This window comes from Babylonia areolata, chromosome 13, assembly GCF_041734735.1.
Source record: "Babylonia areolata isolate BAREFJ2019XMU chromosome 13, ASM4173473v1, whole genome shotgun sequence".
NCBI lineage: Eukaryota > Metazoa > Mollusca > Gastropoda > Neogastropoda > Buccinidae > Babylonia > Babylonia areolata.
In genome coordinates, this window is record NC_134888.1 from 14,248,911 (window position 1) to 14,267,929 (window position 19,019).

The 19,019-nt window shown below is 41.5% G+C and overlaps 1 protein-coding gene across 1 annotated transcript in view; it reads right to left on the minus strand.

The window, feature by feature from the left end:
• Positions 1–4,679: 4,679 nt before the first annotated feature.
• Positions 4,680–19,019, minus strand: part of LOC143289079 (dynein axonemal heavy chain 2-like) — a 135,445-nt gene continuing 121,105 nt past the window's right edge. The window contains exons 75-81 of the mRNA XM_076597918.1: positions 14,253–14,475; positions 13,158–13,274; positions 11,898–12,047; positions 10,834–11,010; positions 10,323–10,397; positions 9,738–9,888; positions 4,680–6,405 (exon numbers count right to left, since the gene is read on the minus strand). Coding sequence (XP_076454033.1) covers positions 6,251–6,405; positions 9,738–9,888; positions 10,323–10,397; positions 10,834–11,010; positions 11,898–12,047; positions 13,158–13,274; positions 14,253–14,475 — 1,048 coding nt within the window. The 3' untranslated portion in view covers positions 4,680–6,250. The remainder of the gene's footprint in view (positions 6,406–9,737; positions 9,889–10,322; positions 10,398–10,833; positions 11,011–11,897; positions 12,048–13,157; positions 13,275–14,252; positions 14,476–19,019) is intronic.

A 19,019-nucleotide genomic window follows, 5' to 3' on the forward strand; every position in this document is an offset into this window, starting at 1 on the left:
CGTATCTGGAGTGTGTATGTGTGGGCGTGTGTGTGTGTGTGTGTCAGAGAGAGAGAGAGAGAGAGAGAACGGCTGAGTAGGCGAAACGGGAATGACAGGTAGGCAAAGCGGGACAGAGCCAAACTCTCAAGGTGTCATAGAGGGAGGCGGCACGATCAAAGAGTAGGCGTAACGGAAAATTATTAATAGGCGAATCGCACCAGCATTCGCTGAGTTTGCTTTGCGTTCAGAATCTATGGAATTCGTCGCGTCGACTAAGGAAAACTGTTTAACGCAAAGCAAAATTAGCACAGCTAAGATAGCTTATGTAACCCAGCCATTGATCAGAATGTCAGATGTCTTGGTGATGGCAGAGATTGTCCATGTACCAGCATCACAGATTCAGGGTGCAGACAGTAGGAGAGGAGGGAAAGAAGGTAGATGTTACGGCGTGTAAGGTGTACAAGTATCGTGTTGTTCGACTTGGACATGGGAAAAACGCATTGTGACGAGAATAGATAACACAATGCACAGAGACACACAAGCCGTCTCTCATTTGAAGGAATCACTTCAATGTTACCATTAACAATTCAGGTATTTCTTGACCCCCATTGCCATGTTGCTCTTCCCGAACAAACTGTTTCTGGGTTTGTTTTCCAGAGATTTCTGCTTTTTTTTGCTTTTTTTTCCAGAGACAGTCACGTAGCTACTGTGTAGCGTTACTTGTGTAATGACTTCATTACATCATAATAATGTATTGTGAATGGCAGCTCGTTCTTCTGTGTGTGTGTGTGTGTTTGTGCCCCCGCGTTTGGAGGTCTGCTAAAAACAGGGGCAGCAAATCGGTCTCGACTGCAAGCAAAAGTCCCCGTTGATGAGTCAAACACTTGTGAGTACGTTTGAGAGGTAGGGGTAGCAGTGGAACGTGACCTGCAGTTTTTGATAATCATTATTCAGTACCAACGCTACCTCACTCAAATCGTGTTTTGCAGTTTTGCGGTACTCGTTCTGCCCTCAGTGTTCAGTGGTGTTGGTGGCCGGTTTATATACCAGTTAATTAACGTAAACAGTCGCCACGTGTACTGGTATACCGAATAATAGATTCCAGGTGGAGAAAATGTGATGATGGACTGAAAGATAGAAGGAAGGAAGACATGAAGGGAGAGAGAAAGAGGGAGAAAGAGAACGAACAAACCAAACGAAATACGGTTTTTGTTGGTTTGTTGTTGTTGTTGTTCTTCTTCTTAGTATTATTATTATTATCTTTTTAATTATTGTATATAAGCATTTACTGGAGAAGAAGTGTGATTACGAGAGGGAGATCGAGCATTTTCTAAATAACAGAACATAGTAAGTTGTGATAAACCTACAAACTGTGATGCTCCAACGACTGCGTTTTTTTCTGTCGTGCATGTCAGCTCTGATCTGTTTTGTCAGTGATAAACTTTCAGCTACCTCTGCCATCAGCCTTATGCACTGCACTGACGAACAGTGCGTTCTGTTTGTTTTCGCCATGCCTACAATAATTATACTTGGTAAATATGATGTTTTGTTTTTGTATGCAACGCGTTATTTTCCACGATGTTGCTGGTGTAACTACTATGTAGTATCAGTGATGTATTGGTTTCCGATACGTCATAAGGTCAAAATGACGTCACTGGCAGCACTCTTCCCCCACCTCACCATTCCCATCTAAATGTTCAGTGACATCCTTTCCTACCCTTAATATTGATGATGATGATGATATGGATAATTATATAGCTCCTATCCTGTCAGTGATTAAGGTCTAAGCGTTTAACAAACACGAAGTCATTAAAAAAAATTTGCACAACACACACACACACACACACACTCTCTCTCTCTCTCTCTCTCTCTCTCTCACACACAGTCACACTCACACAAACATGTAAGATTTTAAGTGTATGACCATATTGTTTATGTACTCATTGCATTGTAGGCAGCCATACTCCGTTTTCGGGGGAGGGGGGGGGGTGCGTGCTGGGTATATTCTTGTTTCAATAACCCAACAAATGATGACATGGATTACAGGATCATTAACGTGCGTATTTGATCTTCTGCGTGCGAAAACACAAGTTCAGGCACTAGGTAAACTACAGAGACAGGGCGTTTATAAGGGGTAGGTAAACTGTATAGAGACAGAGCGTTATGAGGGACAGATAAACTGCATGGAGACAGAGCGTTATGAGGGACAGGTAAACTGTATGGAGACAGAGCGTTATGAGGGAAAGGTAAACTGTATGGAGACAGAGCGTTATTAGGGACAGGTAAACTGTATAGAGACAGAGCGTTATGAGGGACAGGTAAACTGTATGGAGACAGAGCGTTATAAGGGACAGGTAAACTGTATAGAGACAGAGCGTTATAAGGGACAGGTAAACTGAATAGAGACAGAGCGTTATGGGGTGACAGGTAAACTGTATAGAGACAGAGCGTTATAAGGGACAGGTAAACTGAATAGAGACAGAGCGTTATGGGGTGACAGGTAAACTGTATAGAGACAGAGCGTTATAAGGGACAGGTAAACTGTATGGAGACAGAGCGTTATAAGGGACATGTAAACTGTTTAGAGACAGCGTTATAAGGGACAGGTAAACTGTATAGAGACAGAGCGTTATAAGGGACAGGTAAACTGTATAGACACAGAGCGTTATAAGGGACAGGTAAACTGTATAGAGACAGAGCGTTATAAGGGACAGGTAAACTTTATAGAGACAGAGCGTTATAAGGGACATGTAAACTGTTTAGAGACAGCGTTATGGGGTGACAGGTAAACTGTATAGAGACAGAGCGTTATGGGGGACATGTAAACTGTATAGAGAGAACGTTATGAGGGACAGGTAAACTGTATAGAGACAGAGCGTTATGAGGGACAGGTAAACTGTATAGAGACAGAGCGTTATGGGGGACAGGTAAACTGTATAGAGACAGAGCGTTATGGGGGGACAGGGGTGGTGAAGAGGGGGCTGGGGGGGGGAAGCTGCCAGGTCACAGGGGTCACATTGACCCTGACTGCTTGGAGCAAGCACAATTTACGTGTTGTGCAGCTCAGTGTTCGTGTGTGCATATGTGGTGTTTGTGTGTATGTGTGTGTGTGTGTGTAAACAATCGTGTATATATGTATATTTTCTTCTTTTTTTTCATCCATTAGATTTTTTTTCCCACTTTTGGTGATATTGATGTGTGTTTGTGACTAACTGCATTTGTGTTTCTGTGTGGAGATCTTTGCAAAGAAAACAGCAGTAATATCATTATATTGTTTAAAAAGGACCATTGGCCCATCATGTACTTTTTCATTTACTTGATGAGTCAGTCTGCATTGCGGGAGGGTGTGTGTGTGTGGGGGGGGGGGGGGGGGGGAGGTAGGGGTGTTGCAGTTGATTTTAAGTATTTTGTGCATTTAGATGTCTATTGTTTCAGCATTGTGATGCCTGTGGTTGGTTTTAAGTATTATGATATGGTTTTAAGCATTATGGTATTTATTGTGATATAAAATGCACATTATTTACGTATTGTGATGTATGATGTGTATGATTAGCGTTGTGTTGTGTACAAAGATTTTTATACATGTCTGAATATAATTCAGCATTTGGTTTGATGTCTGTGCAGGGTTATGAAAGTAAGTTTTTCATTTTAGAGTTTTAGTGTATGTCTTACTTGAGTTTAAGTGGTATGTTTCACTTGTCAGTTTTCGCATTGTACAGCACACCTGAGCATGTTTTACATGGAAAGGTGCTCTGTAAATTGGATCGTTATTAGTACGACATATCATGCTGCCCTCTGTGCCAGAGGGTATAGGGGACAGTAAGTATATAGCACGGAAGATCCTGCTTCGTACTATGCCAGATGAAGATGGATATTTTTAGATTGTGCCTGTGTGATTTGAGACTGTGATGATGCCTGTGTTGATTTACATACTTTATGTCACTTAGTCTTAAATATGTATATTTTAGCCAGTGTGAGACTGTGTTGACTTTGTACATATTTACGTCACTTAGTCTTAAATTTGTATATTTTATTGTAAAGATAGATGGGAGTACTGCGCTACATAAAACTACATTTTATCATTATCATAATTATCATTATCATTAGTTCATGGTCCACTGACGTAGAATATCTTTTAAATATTTGTTAACTGACAATATGAGTTTGTTTGTTTTTTCTTATAAGAGTTCTGACTAGAAATAAGAGGTTTGTGTTTACCCAACCTTTTTTTTTTTCATGATGTACATTAAGGATTGATGTTGATATCGTGGACATGAAAAAACATGAATGGAAAGTGGGGGAAGGGGACTATCTAATACTACACTGAAACCACCAGAAGGACAACACGTTAAGATGGACAGCAAGAATAGCAGTGTTTATGTTGGATCTGACATCAGCACTCGACCAGCTCAGCAAAGCAGTCTTCAAAATAAATAACTTGGAATTAACTTCTTTTTTTTCAAATGTCTGATTTTGTGCTTGTGTGTGTGTGTGTGTGTGTGTGTGCAAGCATTCTCATGTGTTCATGCATGCTCATTTTTCGATTGTAGTATCTGAGCATTTTGTGACAGATATTGTGATGAGGCCCAGGAACTGGGGATGGTGAAGCACACTGTGCTGCCATACATGTGGACTCTTACAGACCGCTCTCCTGTGACACACTCACACATACAGTCATTTACAAATACACCTGCACAAAAGATTTAAAATGCATGTATAATTTAATACTTTCTCTTTTTTTTCACAAAGCAATGTCAGGTGCAATTAATCCACTTACTTTTTCACTGTTCTCATTCACACTTCTCTTCCATGAATATGCCTGGGTTATAGATTCTCTTCTCGCAGACACACGCACACACAAACACACACACGCTTCCACACATACACTGAAATTGTATATACATAATAATATACAAAAACTCGTGGCATTTACAAAAATTGGAATTTTTTTTGGACGGAATCTTAATATGGTTTTAAAACTATTGTCAGGATCGAGCAATTAAACTTATAAAGGAAATGGAAAAAAAAAGTCCAAATATATATATATAACAAACACATATAAAAAACAACAAGCAAAAACAATATTACACAGACTAAAGATCAGTAACAAGACAAAAACAAGGAGTTAATACTGACAATGGTGCACTGCCATGACACACCATTTCATGTCTTTTATATCTGCATGATCTTGAGCATTACCCTACAAACAAGTTCCAGGTTTTGAACAACACGTCAGAAAGACTATCATACCTTCTAATCAAAAGTCATGCAAACAACAAAATAAACAGTACTATGTTTCTGGCCCAAATAAGATTTCATTTCACAAAATAAATCAATCAATTAAAATAAACTAAGTCAGTATCACAGTATAAACTATGGTCAGGTCTCCCCACTCTCAAGTTAAACTGATGGCAAACAAATCAAAACAATTAAAGCAAAAGTATCAAGCCTCACTGTTTAGATCCTATTTCTTCTTTTCTGTGTGTATCTAGCATCAACTGGTCATCACCAACTGCAGGCAAGGTGGTTCATTTGCATACACATCACCTTGATTCAGAATGAAACAAAATGTCCATCTTCCTTCCACCACATTTTTGTCATCACAAATATCACAGCTGTTTGATCACATCCTATCACTTGGTTAAATGTCAAATTTTCATTTCTCCAGACACGAATGTTTCCACTGAATTTTTTTGATATATTTACAATACCCCACTTGCCACATCTGTGAATTACAGATGTGTGTGTCTAAGTATTCATAAATAAACAAAGAAACAGAGCAAATTAATGTATGAACAAACAAAAATCACATTACTTTGGACGGCAGATGATTAAAGCAGTTGTAGCACTTGACAACAGTTGTAAAAGCAGTCCATACTACATATACAACACACTGCATTCTCATTAAAATCTTCACTTTGGGACATTTTTTTTTTCATTCTTGACACATTGGTACAACTGCAAGAAACAGATTCCAGAGTATTTTAATGAGTCCTGCCAACACAAACACCAATGGTACTTTTTGTTTTGATAACCACTTCTTTTTTTTATGTCATAGTCTTCAAGGACGATGCACAGCCAAAAGCATGTGACAAAAAAAAAGTTCTAAAAATTGCCTACAATTTGTAGCAGTTGAAAAAGTCAACTCCAATAAATTCCACATCATCAGCAATCCAGTCAGGAAAGTCTTCAAGTTGTAGCAGCTGAAAACTTCAACACCAATAAAGTCCACACCATCAGCAGTACAGTCAGGAAAGAAGCAGTGCTTTCAGTAGTCCAAACTCATGAGGATGGCAGTGCCGCGCTTTACCCAGTGGTCTGACGGCTTCTCCCCAGCTTTCAGGTCGACAGCCACGATGAAGGAGGGGCGACCAGAGGTGCCTGCACGGTTGGGGTAGTAGTAACACGGGGCTGTGTAGATACCTGTGGGGGAAAGAACATGCTGTCAATGTTCATGCAAACATCTGTGTCTTCATCACAGTAATGATGATTAAAATAACATCATGCTGTGAATAATGCAGATATCTTTGTCTTCATAACATCATGGTGTTAATCATGCAGACATCTTTGTCTTCATAACATCATGGTGTTAATCATGCAGATATCTTTGTCTTCATCACAATAATGATAACTAAAATAACATCATGCTGTCAACAATAATGTAGACATCTTCGTCACAATAACGATGATTAAAATAACACCACGGTCTTAATAATGCAGACATCTTTGTCTTCGTCACAAAAATGATGATTAAAATAACATCACGGTCTTAATAATGCAGATATCTTTGTCTTCATCACAATAAGGATGACTAAAATAACATCATGCTGTCAACAATAATGCAGACATCTTCGTCACAATAACGATGATTAAAATAACACCACGGTCTTAATAATGCAGACATCTTTGTCTTCGTCACAAAAATGATGATTAAAATAACATCACGGTCTTAATAATGCAGACATTTTTGTCTTCATCACAATAATGATGATTAAAATAACATCACAGTCTTCATAATGCAGAGATCTTTGTCTTCATTACAATAATGATGATTAAAATAACATCACGGTCTTAATAATGCAGACATCTTTGTCCTCATCACAATAACGATGACTAAAATAGCATCACGCTCTTAATAACAGGCACAATAGCCGAATGGTTAAAACGTTGGACTTTCAATTTGAGGGTCCCAGGTTCGAATCTCAGTGACGGCGTCTGGTGGGTATAGGGTAGAGATTTTTCCAATCTCTCAGGTCAACATGTGTGCAGACCTGCTAGTGCCTGAACCCTCTTCATGTGTATACTCACAAAGAAGATCAAATACGCACGTTAAAGATCCTGTAATCCATGTCAGCGTTCAGAGGGTATATGGAAACAAGAACATACCCTGCATGCACACCCCAGAAAATGGAGTATGGCTGTCTACATGGCGGGGTAAATAAAACAGTCATATACCTAAAATGTTACATGTCTGTCTGAGTGTTTGAGTGTGTGCCTGAAATCTGATTGAACACACAGGAAACAAATGATGAGCGCCCAGTGGCAGCCATCAGTTGGCTCTACCCAACTAGGCAGCCTGTTACGCAAATGACCCGGTGTTTGTAAAGCGCTTAGAGCTTGGTCTCCAACCAAGGATAGGTGCTATATAAGTATCCATATCAATCAATCAATCAATCAATAAGGCTGATATCTTTGTCTTAGTCACAATAATGATGACTGAAATAACATCACACTCAATAATGCAGACATCTGTGTCTTCATCACAATAATGATGATTGCAACAACATCACACTCTTAATAATGCAGATACCTTGGTCTTCATCACAGCAAATGACATAACTAAAATGAATGACTCTACTGATATCGGAAATGCATCTACTTACCAAAAAAAAAAAAAAGTCTTGCAAAGACATTAATGGAAGCCATTTCCCAAGTAAACATGAACAGTCTCAGCTTACGTGACACTGCATGGATGATTACTCCCCTTTGGTTATTCAGAAACAAAAACAAAAAGAAACAAGAGAGGCAAGGCCTTCAAGACTCACTTGTGATACACTTAAAAAAAAAAATCTAATCGTTAAAATGTGTTCTGTATCTGTTATTATAAAGCTTTGGGTTAAAAGAAAAAGAAAAAAAGTCCTAATGGCAGATTCGAACCCCGCGTGTTCAGATGAGAAGAAACTGTCTTATCCATTACACTATCGTGGCTCCTTAACCGACATTCAAAAATATAATATTTAAACATGCTTTTCGATTGCGGTACTCGCAGTGAGAACGCTGTTTAAATCATATTATTCTGGTGTATCTTGGGCATTCAAAAAATCTTAAAGGACAATTAAAAATTCTTTTTAAGTCCGCCGTAAAGGAGACGTGGCTATCACCGCAATCACACTGCAACATTTAGCCATTTTCTCTGGCTCTACATAGATGTACAAGTTAAGTTACACCCGGTTGACACGGTCGATTCAATTTCTATTTTATGTTCATTCTAGTTTTATAGTTTTAAAGTTGATATGAAAATTGTCTTATTGAGTATTTTGTTAAACTAATAACATGTAGAGCCAAGTACAAGTACTTTTAAACGTCGTATGAAGTGAAAAGGACTTCATTTTGAGGAAAGTCAAAACTGGAATTTTTTTCGTTTCATCAATTCAAGGGTATTAACTCTTAACTCTCATGGTTTATTATTTTTAACTGTGAATTCCGACTGATTCTGTGGATATTGTTATGGCAGTTTAGGGCATAATCCAGTAAGTGATGAGGCGTTCACACGAATAAATATTTAACAGTCTCCTTCTCCAACTTTCCATCACATGTTATCGTGTATTGTCGATTGAATATAGGATTGAACGGGCAGGTCAACAACTTGAAACAAAATGGCGTCGTTCACGTTTGCAAAGAATATGAGCATGCGCTTTGAATATGTATAAATATGTGTACACAACTGATTTTTGCCGATGACCTTCAGGGCTCAGCCAATAGATCTATAAAGTCCACTCGTACTGATTTTAGTATTTTCCGAAAAAGACCACTTGGGCGAATGAACATAGTGAAAGCCCTGTACACTGAGAGTAAAACACACAAGCTTTTTATGTACTGAAGTATAATTTCAAAATGTAATACTTAAGATGAGAAAGATCAGTTTAAAGCAAATTAAGTCCCCTAGCATTAATTACAGATTAATTTCCCTTCTTTACTATCTGCACCAAAACGTTTGCAAAATAAATATAACTTCCATGCTTAGCAAAAAAAAGTTCCTGTTTGAACAAAAAATGATAAAAATGACTGCTCTTGTTGTTGTGTCAGAATATCATATCAAAGTGCCAAGTTTAGAGAATAAAAAAAATATAAATATAACAGTAAATGCAGTTTGCATATAATTTGGCTTCTTTTTTAATTTTTTTGTGCCCATCCCAGAGGTGCAATATTGTTTTAAACAAGATGACTGGAAAGAACTGAATTTTTCCTATTTTTATGCCTAATTTGGTGTCAACTGACAAAGTATTTGCAGAGAAAATGGCAATGTTAAAGTTTACCACGGACACACAGAAACACACACACACACACACAGACAACTGAACACGGGGTTAAAACATAGGCTCACTTTGTTTACACAAGTTTATACAAAGACAAGAAAAAACAAACCAACAACAGATCAAACAGCAAGCCAACAACACTGGATTCAGTACAACACTGCGTAAGCTGTAACTGGAAGCAAGTCTGGGCAGAGAACAGCAGTGACCAAGGGCTCTGACCTTTGCTGCTCTTTTTCTTGGCCTCCGTGGGCTTGAAGTGAATGGAGGGCATGGGACACACCAGCTGCATGGGCTCCGCCTCCACCAGTGCAGAGTTCTTCTTGTCCCAGCCTGCACCTTGCAGGTACAGACCCTTGATGTACACACCGTCCTGACAGGGACACACACACACATGGCCATCGTCAGCTGCGTCTTTCACCCTGTGTAAAAGCACTGTCAACTGCTGTATGTCATGTATTATGATCTATACCTATGTGGCACTTATGGAAATATTTATATATATTTATTCACATATATATGTGTGTGTCTGTGTGTGTGAGCATGTAACCTCATACACATGTGGACTTTCATCAAAAGTGTGTGTGATGCGTGTTTATATGTGTGTGTGTGTGTTGTTGTGAGTGAGTGTGTTCTGTTTCCAAACATGATTGTAAGGTCACAAGCACATGCATCAGTCCATGCCCATGTGTGTGAATGTAACTTGAGAGATGGAAAAAACAGAAGAAGAAGAAAAAAAAAGGCTGTTGTTGTTGTTGTTTTTTAATAAAATTTTTTAAAAATAGCGCTGATGACGGTGAAGATTACCTTAGGAGGACCAGTGATGTTGGAGTCATCCACAGTGAGAACAGTGAATTCCCAGGACAAGGAGTCCACGGAGACCTGCACACACACACCACAAGTCGTCTCACGCTCTGCCGCTTACATGTGAACACGAACTGGGTAACGGGAGAAAAACTGTCAACACAGTCACAAAGACAGAATCAAGGAAGCTTGAGATCACCGCCGTTCATCGCATGCATTTGGGAGCATGCTAATGTGTTGTACATGTGAACATTCCTTTGTTACGTTTGTTTGTTTATCACTGTGCTCGTTTACAAACATGAAAGTCTTTGCAGTGTATAATAATGCTGATGACATATATGCTTATTTACAAACATGAAAATCTAAACTGAGAACAATAATGCTAGTTACATATATTTCCATGGTTTATCAACAATCATCGAAAGACCCATATCTTATAGACTGAGAAAAGAACTAAAGAATAAAAACAAAAGAAAAGAAAGAACAAAACCCCAGCCCAACGAAGTCCACCTACGCTGTTCTGTCGGGCGGAGGTCTGAAGGACGGCGGTGAGGAATCCAGTGGGGAAGGTGAAGCCCGACATCCAGAAGATGGTGGGGGGGTGGGCTGTCTGCGCCCACTTGGCTAGCTGCTCAATGCGCTGCACCAGGTCTCGTGTCCACGCCGCCAGTGGCTTCATGGAGGAGTAGGCCTGACAGGGGAGAAAAACAGCCATGGTTAAACAACAGCAAGAAGTACCAGCACACAGAGTTATGTTTCAGTTTCAGTTCCTCAAGGAGGTCAAGAAGTACCAGCACACAGAGTTATGTTTCAGTTTCAGTTCCTCAAGGAGGTCAAGAAGTACCAGCACACAGAGTTATGTTTCAGTTTCAGTTCCTCAAGGAGGTTGAGAAGTACCAGCACACAGAGTTATGTTTCAGTTTCAGTTCCTCAAGGAGGTCAAGAAGTACCAGCACACAGAGTTATGTTTCAGTTTCAGTTCCTCAAGGAAGTGTCACTGTTTTGGGACAAATCCATATAGCCCATGCCACATCTGCTGGGCAGCTGCATGACAGCAGCATAACACATCGTGCTAGTCAGGCCTTGAGTGAACCAAGGGCATGGGACATAATCACGGAGACAAAGCTTCTGGCAGAAGTGACCATTTCAGCACAGAGGTCTTGGGTGACGGCATTCCTCATGCACCTTGAGTAACTCGTGAGTAACGAAATGATCCATTTTCAAATGCCTCTGGCAGGAACAGGATTAAAAGGGAAGACAGCAACATGCAGTTTATAGCAAACAGATTTGTTTAGACGCTTTAGGAACTTGGAATGGCATTCTGCTACATGTCACAGACTGGAATGAAGGCAAGCAACACGCAGCTAACGGCAACAGATTCTTTGCGTGCTTTAGGAACTTGAAATGGCATTCTGCTACATGACATGGACTGAAATGAAGGCAAGCAACACGCAGCTAACAGCAACGGATTCTTTACATGCTTTAGGAACTTGAAATGGCATTCTGCTACATGACATGGACTGAAATGAAGGCACATGCTTTCAATCAAGACATCAGGGATCACAACACCACACCTACCTTCTCCCAGGCGGGGGGCACGCGGCCGTCAAAGATACAGGTGAAGATGTTCTCCAGCTCCAGCGTCATGACAACCAGACCCTGGATCCCTTTCTCCAGATCTGTCAGCGACACGCGGATCTCGTCCAGCAGCAGGTTGTACCGTTGTATCTGTCACACACCGCAGGTCAGGGGGTCAGGGTGCGGGGGTCACCCACAGGACATCAGGCACACACACAACTAATGCTGGATCTCAATACCTGACAACAAGGCTAACAATAGTCACAGGACATTCACTCGTGCTGTAGCGATATGACACCGAACAATACAAAACAAGAAAATACTTGACATGAGATTCAGACTGTAACCGAAATGAATGGCACTCTCACCTGGGCCGGGCTGCATGAGGTGATCTTTGCAGCGCTCAGTTCGCTTAGAGTTAAAAACGTTACTGTGGAGTTAGGAGCATTCTTAAGTAATGATAAGCAAACTTAGCACTAAATTCGCACATGCAACCCACCCCAGGACTCTAGAAACGTTCTGCAAACACACCAGAAAAGTGCAAAGATGTTCCACGCACACACACACACACACACACACACACACACACACAAGTACACCATATGCATAGACATAAGGTCACACAAATGCACAAACACAAATGCCTGAAAATGTCATTTTATGCACACACACAGATGATGTCACTCATAAACATACGCACACTATCTCACACAAGCGCACACACACATCATATAGACAAAACCACACACACACAAACAACCTCACACACTGAAATAAACACAAAAACACATTGTGTTCAGCATAAAAACATCAACAGATATCTGTCAAACACTTTCAGTTAAAGGAGATGTTATAGCGTATGGGCTGATCCATATGTGCTATACATCTGCTTTAAAAAAAAAAGAAAAAAAAGAAAAAACAAGGTGGGGTGAAAAACCATATGTCTGACCTATGCATAGAACCGACATGCCGGTCAGACCTTGACAGCCAATCAAATGCTAAACTTCACACACAAACAAATGACGCCAAACACACACACACACGCACACGCAAACGCACACGCAAACGCACACACACGCAAACACATGCACACGTACACACACACACATACACACACACACGCACATACGCACACGCGCACACACACACACATACGCACAAGCACACACACACACACACACACAAACATGCACACGCACACACACACGCACACACACACACACACAAACATGCACACACACACATGCACACACAACCTACTTCTTGCAGAAGCACAACGTTGAGAGGCGAGGGGTCGGTAGACAGGATTTTTGCTGTGCCCTCGTAGTCAATGTTCTCAGGAATCTGTCTGAAAATGTTGGCTGCGAGGTCCAGCACCTGAACACAGTGCCCCACCACACCAGTCAGCCAGAATAAACGGAAATAGATACTTTAACCCATTCTACCCCCCAGCTACATGCCTGCTACAACTCCCCTGGACCAGCACTACATGAGACCACTGCAGAAAAAAAAACATGGTGGTTCACTAAAACGGCAAAAATTGATGAAGAATTGCTGATTGAATCAGTCGAACAAAGCTCTGTTTTCATGCTTCGATATGTAAATGGTTCAGTTTAAAATGCAAACTGTGCCAGGCAAGAATAAATGAAATCAGAATAATGTGTTGGTATGAGAATACTTGTACCTGGTCCACAGGGGAATTAATCATGGTATGAGTTAACTCGTACCTGGAGCAGAATGAGTTAACTGTCCTATCTGCCATACAGCACAACTGGTCTGAGTCTCTGGACTAGAAATCTAACCTGAACTGCAATCATATCATCCAAAATGTAATACTGTCTCAGCATGTGTATATATTTCTGGCAGAACATTCTCAGCTTCAAACACTTTTAAACCATCATCTTCTGAATTAAAATGAACAAGACTTACTGCTAACTGGATATATAGCATGTAAGGTAACTCATTCAATGTTCTTTTAAATAAAAAGAAAAAAAGAAAAAAGGATGGATTCAGAAGCGTGACTGAACTGTGTAAGCTTAACCATAAACATTTGTAGCTGTGTTGCTTTTCCCCAACATTTTTAATCATAATATATATGTTTCCTGAACAGCAGAACTTGTATTACAAACATTTCTTTATACTTAAAAAGAAAAAAAGAAGTTCTATACACACTGGCCAAAGCAGTTTTGCTTATTAAAGTTTATGCCTGTTTCGTTCCACTCATTCAAAAAAAAAAAAAAAAAATCGCACTATTTTACCATAAATGAACCTGTTTCTTTCTTCATGTTTTTTTGTTGTTTTTTTTGTTTGTTTTTTTAATATACTTTAATCAATTCCTGTCACTGTCATACATACTTTGTCTTCCCTGCTCTCCCCTGCTGTGGATGAGATCTGCGGCTGAAGCGACAGAAGGGTGTCGAACATCATGCGTGTTTCCTGGATCTGGGATGTGATGTCGGCGTTGGGGTGCTGCCCAAAGGCCTCAGGGTGGTCAATGTTGGGCAGCATGGACACGTACTCCTTGTACGAGGACAGAGGTCCGTCACGAGGAATGTAGTAGGTGGGCAGCATGGAAACCCTGTTGGAGGGGAACAGAAGGTGGAACAATACTGTGCAATAATGTAATACGATAATGGAGGAAGTGGAACAATACTGTGCAATAATGTAATACAATAATGGAGGAAGTGGAACAATACTCTGCAATAATGTAATACGATAAGGGAGGAAGTGGAACAATACTGTGCAATAATGTAATACGATAATGGAGGAAGTGGAAAAATACTCTGCAATAATGTAACACGATAAGGGAGGAAGTGGAACAATACTGTGCAATGATGTAATACGATAATGGAGGAAGTGGAACAATACTGTGCAATAATGTAATACGATAATGGAGGAAGTGGAACAATACTGTGCAATAATGTAATACGATAAGGGAGGAAGTGGAACAATACTGTGCAATAATGTAATACAATAAGGGAGGAAGTGGAACAATACTCTGCAATAATGTAATACGATAAGGGAGGAAGTGGAACAATACTGTGCAACAATGTAATAAGATAAGGGAGGAAGTGGAAAATACTGTGCAATAATGTAATACAATAAGGAAGGAAGTGGAACAATACTGTGCAATAATGTAATACGATAAGGGAGGAAGTGGAACAATACTCTGCAATAATGTAAAACGATAAGGGAGGAAGTGGAACAATACCGTGCAATAATGTAATACGATAAGGGAGGAAGTGGGAAATACTGTGCAATAATGTAATACGATAAGGGAGGAAGTGGAACAATACTGTGCAATGATGTAACACGATAATGGAGGAAGTGGGAAATACTGTGCAATAATGTAATACAATAAGGGAGGAAGTGGAACAATACTGTGCAATAATGTAATACGATAATGGAGGAAGTGGAAAATACTGTGCAATAATGTAATACGATAAGGGAGGAAGTGGAACAATACTGTGCAATAATGTAATACGATAATGGAGGAAGTGGAACAATACTGTGCAATAATGTAATACGATAATGGAGGAAGTGGAACAATACTGTGCAATAATGTAATACGATAAGGGAGGAAGTGGAACAATACTGTGCAATAATGTAATACGATAAGAGAGGAAGGTGGCCGAAAGGTTCAGATGCTTATCTTTCAGTGTCAGTTTCTCAAAGAGGCATCACTGTGTTCAGACAAATCCATATACGTTTTACCACATCTGCCAGGCAAATTGCCTGACTGCAGCATAACCCAACACAATGAACAGAAAGAAAGGGCAAGAAAAAAAACTGTGAGACGCAGCAGAGTGAGAGTCACAGAGAGACAGAAGCCTCAAGACAAGAGACTAGGCAGAGACAGACAGAGAGACAGAAGCCTCAAGACAAGAGACTAGGCAGTGACAGACAGAGAGAGACAGAAGCCTCAAGACAAAAGACTAGGCAGTGACAGACAGAGAGACAGAAGCCTCAAGACAAAAGACTAGGTAGTGACAGACAGAGAGAGACAGAAGCCTCAAGACAAAAGACTAGGTAGTGACAGACAGAGAGAGACAGAAGCCTCAAGACAAGAGACTAGGCAGTGACAGACAGAGAGAGACAGAAGCCTCAAGACAAGAGACTAGACAATGACAGACAGAGAGAGACAGAAGCCTCAAGACAAGAGACTGGGCAGTGACAGACAGAGAGAGACAGAAGCCTCAAGACAAGAGACTGGGCAGTGACAGACACAGAGACAGAAGCCTCAAGACAAGAGACTAGGCAATGACAGAGAGAGAGAGACAGAAGCCTCAAGACAAAAGACTAGGCAGTGACAGAGAGAGAGACAGAAGCCTCAAGACAAAAGACTAGGCAATGACAGAGAGAGAGACAGAAGCCTCAAGACAAAAGACTAGGCAGTGACAGAGAGAGAGACAGAAGCCTCAAGACAAAAGACTAGGCAGTGACAGAGAGAGAGACAGAAGCCTCAAGACAAGAGACTGGGCAGTGACAGACAGAGAGAGACAGAAGCCTCAAGACAAAAGACTAGGCAGTGAGAGAGAGAGAGAGACAGAAGCCTCAAGACAAAAGACTAGGCAGTGACAGAGAGAGAGACAGAAGCCTCAAGACAAGAGACTGGGTAGTGACAGACAGAGAGACAGAAGCCTCAAGACAAGAGACTAGGTAGTGACAGACAGAGAGACAGAAGCCTCAAGACAAAAGACTAGGCAGTGACAGACAGAGAGACAGAAGCCTCAAGACAAGAGACTAGGCAGTGACAGACAGAGAGAGACAGAAGCCTCAAGACAAGAGACTAGACAGTGACAGACACAGAGACAGAAGCCTCAAGACAAAAGACTAGGCAGTGACAGACACAGAGACAGAAGCCTCAAGACAAGAGACTAGGCAGTGACAGACAGAGAGAGACAGAAGCCTCAAGACAAAAGACTAGGCAGTGACAGACAGAGAGACAGAAGCCTCAAGACAAGAGACTGGGCAGTGACAGACAGAGAGAGACAGAAGCCTCAAGACAAGAGACTGGGCAGTGACAGACAGAGAGAGACAGAAGCCTCAAGACAAGAGACTAGGCAGTGACAGACACAGAGACAGAAGCCTCAAGACAAGAGACTAGGCAGTGACAGAGAGACAGAAGCCTCAAGACAAGAGACTAGGTAGTGAGAGACAGAGACAGAAGCCTCAAGACAAGAGACTAGGTAGTGAGAGACAGAGACAGAAGCCTCAAGACAAGAGACTAGGCAGTGAGAGACAGAGAGACAGAAGCCTCAAGACAAGAGACTGGGCAATGACAGAGAGAGAGAGACAGAAGCCTCAAGACAAGAGACTAGGCAGTGACAGACAGAGAGAGACAGAAGCCTCAAGACAAGAGACTAGGCAGTGACAGACAGAGAGAGACAGAAGCCTCGAGACACAAGACTAGGCATTGACAGACAGAGAGACAGAAGCCTCAAGACAAGAGACTAGGCAGTGAGAGAGAGACAGAAGCCTCAAGACAAGAGACTAGGCAGTGACAGACAGAGAGAGACAGAAGCCTTGAGACACAAGACTGGGCATTGACAGACACAGAGACAGAAGCCTCAAGACAAGAGACTAGGCATTGACAGACAGAGAAACAGAAGCCTCAAGACAAGAGACTAGGCAGTGACAGACAGAGAGACAGAAGCCTCAAGACAAGAGACTAGGCAGTGACAGAGAGACAGAAGCCTCAAGACAAAAGACTAGGTACAGAGACAGAAGCCTCAAGACAAGAGACTAGGCAGTGACAGACAGAGAGACAGAAGCCTCAAGACAAGAGACTAGGCAGTGAGAGAGAGACAGAAGCCCCAAGACAAAAGACTAGGTACAGAGACAGAAGCCTCAAGACAAGAGACTAGGTAGTGACAGACAGAGAGACAGAAGCCTCAAGACAAGAGACTAGGCAGTGACAGACAGAGAGACAGAAGCCTCAAGACAAGAGACTAGGCAGTGACAGAGAGAGACAGAAGCCTCAAGACAAGAGACTAGGTAGTGACAGACAGAGAGACAGAAGCCTCAAGACAAGAGACTAGGCAGTGACAGACAGAGAGACAGAAGCCTCAAGACAAAAGACTAGGCAGTGACAGACAGAGAGAGACAGAAGCCTCAAGACAAGAGACTAGGCAGTGACAGACAGAGAGACAGAAGCCTCAAGACAAAAGACTAGGCAGTGACAGACAGAGAGAGACAGAAGCCTCAAGACAAAAGACTAGGTAGTGACAGACAGAGAGAGACAGAAGCCTCAAGACAAAAGACTAGGCAATGACAGACAGAGAGAGACAGAAGCCTCAAGACAAGAGACTAGGTAGTGACAGAAAGAGAGACAGAAGCCTCAAGACAAGAGACTAGGTAGTGACAGACAGAGAGACAGAAGCCTCAAGACAAGAGACTAGGCAGTGAGAGACAGAGAGACAGAAGCCTCAAGACAAGAGACTAGGCAGTGAGAGACAGAGAGACAGAAGCCTCAAGACAAGAGACTGGGCAATGACAGACAGAGAGAGACAGAAGCCTCAAGACAAGAGACTAGGCAATGACAGACAGAGAGAGACAGAAGCCTCAAGACAAGAGACTAGGCAGTGACAGACAGAGAGAGACAGAAGCCTCAACACAAGAGACTAGGCAGTGACAGACACAGAGACAGAAGCCTCAAGACAAGAGACTGGGTAGTGACAGACAGAGAGAGACAGAAGCCTCGAGACAAGAGACTGGGCAGTGACAGACAGAGAGACAGAAGCCTCAAGACAAGAGACTGGGTAGTGACAGGCAGAGAGAGACAGAAGCCTAAGACAAGAGACTAGGAAGTGACAGACAGAGAGAGACAGAAGCCTAAATACAAGAGACTAGGTAGTGAGAGACAGAGAGACAGAAGCCTCAAGACAAGAGACTAGACAGTGACAGACACAGAGACAGAAGCCTCAAGACAAAAGACTAGACAGTGACAGACAGAGAGAGACAGAAGCCTCAAGACAAGAGACTGGGCAATGACAGACAGAGAGAGACAGAAGCCTCAAGACAAGAGACTAGGCAGTGACAGACAGAGAGACAGAAGCCTCAAGACAAGAGACTAGGCAGTGACAGACAGAGAGACAGAAGCCTCAAGACAAGAGACTAGGC